Source organism: Primulina eburnea, chromosome 10 (genome assembly GCF_022965805.1).
Source record: "Primulina eburnea isolate SZY01 chromosome 10, ASM2296580v1, whole genome shotgun sequence".
NCBI lineage: Eukaryota > Viridiplantae > Streptophyta > Magnoliopsida > Lamiales > Gesneriaceae > Primulina > Primulina eburnea.
This window is the reverse complement of record NC_133110.1, coordinates 31,835,198-31,842,176: the sequence shown is the minus strand read 5'-3', so window position 1 is coordinate 31,842,176 and position 6,979 is coordinate 31,835,198. Positions and strand designations below refer to the sequence as shown.

The window sequence follows — 6,979 nt, the reverse complement described above, 5'->3', positions numbered from 1 at the left end:
TTGTTGTTTTCAAAATCCAATAACATGAAAATGGCAAAATAATTTTTGGTTTTTGCATTAACTTACTCCATTTTATATTTCAGTCTATTAATTTTTCAAGGATTTTGATGCATTAACTTTTAATCTCTCTATTTTGATCTAATTATATATAAATGTATTATTCAATGTTATTACAACAAAACCAAATCTTAAGTAGTTCATATACTAGGCAAAAACTTGTATTAGACGGTCTCACATGTCGTATTTTGTGAGACAGATATCTTATTTGGGTCATCCATGAAAAAATATTATTTTTTATGCTAATAATTTTACTTTTTATTGTGAATATCGATAGAGTTAAAGATTCGTGAGACCGTGTCACTAAAGACCTACTCAATAGACAATGATCTAAAATATAACAAAACCAAAAAGGTATTTTTCTGCAAAAATTAATAAAGAGAAGTTGATAAATTTATATATATACTATGACGTCAGCCCTACCAGACAACCTCCTGGCCCCACGCATTAGTATCTATATATTCCGATCTTCACCACCTCATTGATCCATCCCAAAGACTGTAATCATTATCAAGCTTTCTCCCAGTCTCACAGAATTTATATGAAAAGAACATCAAACAGATTAACTTCAAAAAATTAATCATGGCTTTCTGTGTGAGCCTCTTGATTCTCGCATGTCTGCTTACAAGTTTGTACACGGCCTCGTTTTCCTATGGATACGAAGAAGGATGGACTGAGGCGCGCGCCACTTTCTATGGAGGCGGCGACGCTTCCGGAACCATGGGTATGGTTACATTTACGCTGAAATTACCTAGATTTCACTCTATATTTGTTGATTTGTGGTTGTTTCTCCGGCCATGCAGGCGGGGCTTGTGGGTATGGGAATCTGTACAGTGAAGGGTACGGTACCAACACGGCCGCACTGAGTATGGCGCTGTTCAACTACGGGCAGATTTGCGGTGCTTGTTTCGAGCTGAAGTGTGTGAATGAGCAGAAATGGTGCCTACAGTCGTCGGTTGTGGTAACCGCCACCAATTTCTGCCCGCCGAACAACGCCTTGCCCAGCAACTCTGGTGGGTGGTGCAACCCACCGAACCACCACTTCGATCTGTCTCAGCCTGTCTTTCAGCAGATTGCGAAATATGAAGCCGGGGTTGTTCCTATTTCCTACAGAAGGTACATATGAATTAATGCATATGTTCTTGGATTAATTAGACATGTCTCAGATTTTATGTTTCCAACATCTGAAAATCAAGAATTTTAAAACTTGACATGCATGGGAAAACTATTCATAAATTTCTTCACTGGTTTAATCAACTGAGTTTATGTAGTTTAAAAGATTCTTTAAATAAAAGCTGCATACTTGTATTTTCCCGATTTATTCAACCCGATGTTAAAGTATTAGTTAATGATGTTTTTTAACTTGGACTAATATGATGCAAAAAAAAAAAAAAAAAATCTCTCTGTATAGCCGCCATTGGATGTATCTATCCTTGGAAATCATTCCAAAGGGAGGGTCGAACTATCTATTTATTCGATATAATTTGCAGGGTGGCATGCCAAAAAAGGGGAGGCATAAGGTTCACCATAAACGGACATTCTTACTTCAACCTCGTACTGATCACCAACGTCGGAGGTGCCGGTGATGTCCAGTCCGTATCAATCAAAGGTTCGAGGACCAACTGGGAGCCTATGTCGAGGAACTGGGGCCAAAACTGGCAAAGCAACTCCAACATCAACGGCCAGAGCCTCTCTTTCAAGGTCACCACCAGCGATGGCAGCACCGTGGTCTGCGACAACGTCATCCTCTCCGGATGGTCCTTCGGCCAGACCTTTACCGGCGGACAATTCACTTAAAAAAAATCTATCAATATTTATAATTTCTAGCTATTAGGCAGTATACGTAGTTGGTGTGTCAAAATGGGTAGTGCTGATTTTGGAGTGGCTCTAGCCATTTTTGGTCCAAATGGAAGTGTTCTGTCCAGGTCTTTTTGAGTGCTGCAGGCAGAATCAGTATATTTTTATAATATTAGTTTTATGGTAGGGTTTGTTTGTCTTGGAAATAGCAATTTTGGAGCTCTTTCCATTAAAGCTGTGAAGCTAGTCAGGCCTTGGTTAGCGTGATGTTAGAATTTGGACCGTTGGATGTTGTCTGTTTTCAATTTGTGTAATCAATAAAAGGCCTTATGCTTGTTTCTTTTGTGGTTTTTGCAATTATTACGGTAAAGACTAAGCATGCTTAACGGACCAATTTGGGTCGGAATTGACCCGAAACCGGATCCGGTATGAAAAATGGACTCGAAACCATGTACAATCCGTTGATTTGTGAGTTGAACCGGTTCAAATCCATGATATGACCCGGAAGAGGACCCGTAACCCGGAATCCAAAATTTTAAAAAAATAATAATAATAAGCCATTTGGGCCAACGGCTGCTGCACATTTCACGGCTACTGAAATGTGCAAATTGTTTTTCAATTTGGCCCCTAAATTGCAAATATAATTTTTTTTACCCCCAAAATCACCTATAAATACAAGACATTTTTTATATTTCACATATCAATTTTCTCTCAATTTTTCATTTCTCTACAATCAATATCTTTCTTTGCTATCATTCTCCAAATATATTCAATAATTGTGTTATAATTTTATTTATAATCACTATTATTTTTATTGTTATTTATTTATTATTTCGAACTTTACTCATATAAATAATTCAAATTTCTATGGCATCATCTTCAAACCGTCGTGGTGGTGGGGGCGAATACGCTCCCGACTTTGGTTAACATTTTGGCTACATCCCCGACTTTGTTGAAGTCGAACATGGCCACGAGAATGAAGAAGCCATGGAACTACCCGACAAAGATGTAGGGACGCCATCGTCTACTCGAGCAAGCAACAAAATGTCAACGAGCACGACGACAACCCGTACAAAGAAAAGCAAAGTTTGGGATCACTTTGATATTGAACAACAATGTACGAAAAACTCTTTTGCCGTTTGTAAAATTTTCAAAACGATGTATTCTTACAAAACGGGTGGTGGTTCCGGTGGTACCGACACTTTGAAAAACATTTAGTTAAGGTACATAAACTTGACCCTGATACGCTACAACCATTCGGTAGGGAATCAACACAACAACAAATTAATCCTTCAAGCGGTAAAGCTTTTACAATTACAAAAGAAATTTCTCGGAAAGTCATCGTAAAGTTTGTTATCAAATATTGTCAACCTTTTATAATAGTTGAACAAGAAGGTTTTGTTGAATTTACTAGTACAATTTGATCGGGTTTTCACAATATTTCTAGGCACACACTTAAGAAATATTGTTTTGATATTTATAAAGAATATAAAGAAACACTAAAATCGCATTTTTCAAATATTATTGTAGAGTTAGTTTGACAACTGATATTTAGACTAATTTAAAATATGAACCATATCTTGTTGTTACATGTCATTGGATTGACGAAACTTGGACTATGCAAAAAAGAATTTTGTAACGTCCCGAAAATTTGAAAGTCCACGAGAACCACAAGCATGCAACTTATTAAATTTTTTTAGTATTTGATTAAATTATTTTAAAACATTAAATGTATGTTTACTTCGTTAATTTGTATTTTTAATTCATGATTTTTTTAAAGGTTCATGCGTTAAAGATTTTTAAGTTGCATTTTGCGCTCGAACGAGGAATGGAGGCCGGAGAATTTTCAGAAAAATTATTTTATTACACGATTTATTTTTATAAATTAAGTTAAAGCATTTTTAAGTGTATTTGTAAAAAATGGGAATTTTTGGGTACTTTTATCTGCAAGATTTTATTTTTATACGGTACGCAAATTGTAAGGCCCGAGATAATAAAGATGATATTATTTTAATCCGAGAGTATGTAATTGGAAACTTTTGGAGTGTTGAGTTATATTCCAAGATGTTTGAACTTATTTAGGATTGAAATTGAATTGAAAAGATTGATAGGGGCTGATGTGCAATTACTGAGAAATTGAGGGACTAAAGTGCAATAAGTGGGAATTGCCACTTGTCATGCCATGCAAGATGAAGCTTGGGACGTGCCTTTCTCTCCATTCCATTCAGTTTTTTTGGTGTGAGATGGCCGAAACTTCCCCATGAATGAAAGCTTCAAACTCCTTTCTCATATTTCAAGTTTTTTTGAGATGATTCCACCATAATTTCTTGAAACTGATTTTAGATTATTGCTCCTCAACTCAAGGGCTTCGAGGTGAGGTAAACTTCATCAATTTTCAGCATGTTTCGAAAATCATACATTGGAGGAATTGTGATTTTATTAGAGATACATGTTCTTGAGTAGCTAGAGATCATAACACCGTAAACGGATTGATTATCGGATGTCGTATGCAAATTGTGTAAAATTCCAGCATGTGGCCGAAATTTGATGGTGCAAGATTATTGTGATTTGGCTTGGTATTGTTGTGGATTATGAGTTGTTGATGTTAGTTGATTGTTGCTTGAGTTATCGGGATACCGAAATTACGCTGTTACGCCGCCGAATTTGATATATAATGAGTTTTAATCAATGTCATGATTTGAATGGAATTTGATATTGATAGTGTGGAGTTCGAAATTGTGCATTCCAGGATATTGATCAGATTCAGTATTGATTGAGATTGTATTATTATGTCGTTGACAGTGATCAGATTTTGTATTGATTTGAGTATTGATCAGAACAGATTCTGAACTGAGATATATACTGATATTGTATTTATGTGATTGTCATTGCCAGACTGAGTATGGACAGATTGGAATACAAGACCTCGTCTTCGTCAGACCGGGACGACAAAGGTATAATTCATGTGATATTCGGGAAGACACGACTCAAATAAGATCCTATTTGAGTTTCTCAATAAAATCACATACTAGATTATGGTTATATTCTGATTTGAATATGTTTTATTTATGTGCTGATATGTTACTGCTTTGTTTACAGATTGTTAATCATTGCATTTAAGATAGGAAAGTTTGACAGAAACAGTCAAACTTCTAGACGTTCGGTGTATCGTTACATAGGAACAGACACCGTCCTATTTGAAAGGGATCGATATACGGTGTTCAAAATCGCAACGGAAGCACAAAATTGTTTTCAAAACATGAAAACCGAAATTTTTGGTATAAAATTTTTCAAAATTGAACACCATGTACTAGTTGTGCAAACATATACAAAAATCTCAACTTTCAAGCATAGGGTGTTGAGAAAATTACCTATCAATCACAAGGATTGATTTTATGGCTCCAACTAAGGTGTAAACACCTTAGCTCTTGAATGGCATGAAGAAATCTACAAGCTCCTCCTTTTCTTTGAGTTCTTTCCTTCAAAATCAAGCTCACCACTAACTAGGTAAATCCCTTCTTGTTTTGCACTAGAAAAACAAGAAGATTTATCAAAGAGAAATATTTTATTCTTCAACAATTTGAAGAACAAAATGGAGAAAAATCTTGGGAGAGAATGGGGAGGAGAGTTTTCGGCCATATGGAGTGTAGAATGAGGGAGGAGAATCAAGTCTTGGGGTTGCAAAAAGTTGATACAAAAAGTTGCATGCCAACCAATATTTTATTCAAAAGTATTCCCCAACTCTTCACCTCCCATGCATTCATATAATATAGTTTTCTATCAAATAAAAAACCATAGACTAAATTTAATTATCTCAAACATATTTGAGACAAATTAAATATTACTTGAATTTACTCAAGTCCCACTAGTTAAATAATTATTTTAATTGAGTTCTACTAGACTCAATATTATTTAATTAATCCAACACTTGAATTAATTTAATTATTTGGGCTCTACTAGGCCCACTAGTGTTTAATTAATTCAACACTTGAATTAATTTAATTTAGTCCATAATAATGTTTATGAAAATCACAATTTTCAAAAACATTAGTCACTTGGCCAAATTTTAATTTAGGAACACTTCCATAAATCAAAATTTACATTTCTCTCATAGAAGTCATACTTCTATTTTTCTTTACACTTATAAACACATTTATAAGCCGTTCAACACTTTGAACTATTTTCTCCTTTATAGAAGTCAAACTTCTAATTTTACTTACGCTTATAAACTCCTTTATAAGCCGTTCAACACATTGAACTATTTTCACTTCTCATCGGGATTTACAAAGCTAGTACTTGTGTGGCCCTCAATGGTTCATTGATACAACTAGCCGTGGGTTCACATCTCCATGTGATTCGGACTAAACATGTCCTTATTCGAGCATACCCCAATTGCTCCATTCTTACTTATCAACTCCTTGATAGTAAGAACGTCAGAACTCAAGTCTGATAGTACCCAACCAATCACGTTAAACGCCTAGCAGCATCGCTTACGTGATTCCCTAGGTATCACATGATAGTGCCTGCAAGAACCATTCAATTATGGTTAGCGTACAGTACGGTCCCTTCAACTCATATATCCCGATCGATTCGACAACCATTGGTATATCGAGAGTTGTCAATGAATCGATACTATGTGTCATGTCGTAGTTGCATCGATGGTGCAATCTATGAAACACCTTTCATAATTACAACCATACTCTGGCCAGAGATTTCGATCTACATACACATGATAACACATAGGATATCCATACCCGAAGGTAAGCGGTGAATCCCCGACTACAATGCATCGACTCCTATGTGTTTCGACAGAACACCCAACCTTGCCACCTGATGACCCCATGAGAGTCGGTAAACAAGTCAAAGTGTAATTCTAGCACATAGAGTCTCAATGTTGTCCCGGGTCATAAGGACTAATTCTGTACAACCATAAACCAGGACTTTTCCACTCGATAAGTGAGAACCACTTGGAAAGTCCTTTTATGGAGGGTTGTTCAGTGCACTCTACAAGGAGCACCTATCTGCATGTTCGGACATCACAATGTCCCCTACCAATGAAACATGGTACCCACATCGCAGATACTAGTCTCTAACTCGAGCGGCCTATATCCTTCTTAGTGGCGGC

General features: G+C 36.1%; 1 protein-coding gene across 1 annotated transcript; it reads left to right on the top strand.

The window, feature by feature from the left end:
- The first annotated feature begins 566 nt into the window (after positions 1-566).
- On the top strand, positions 567-2,222 carry LOC140803895 (expansin-A1-like). Its single transcript, XM_073159737.1, has 3 exons — positions 567-781; positions 861-1,173; positions 1,548-2,222. The coding sequence occupies exons 1-3, from the start codon at positions 640-642 to the stop codon at positions 1,852-1,854; spliced, it is 762 nt and encodes a 253-aa protein (XP_073015838.1). The 5' UTR covers positions 567-639; the 3' UTR covers positions 1,855-2,222.
- The last annotated feature ends 4,757 nt before the right edge of the window (positions 2,223-6,979 follow it).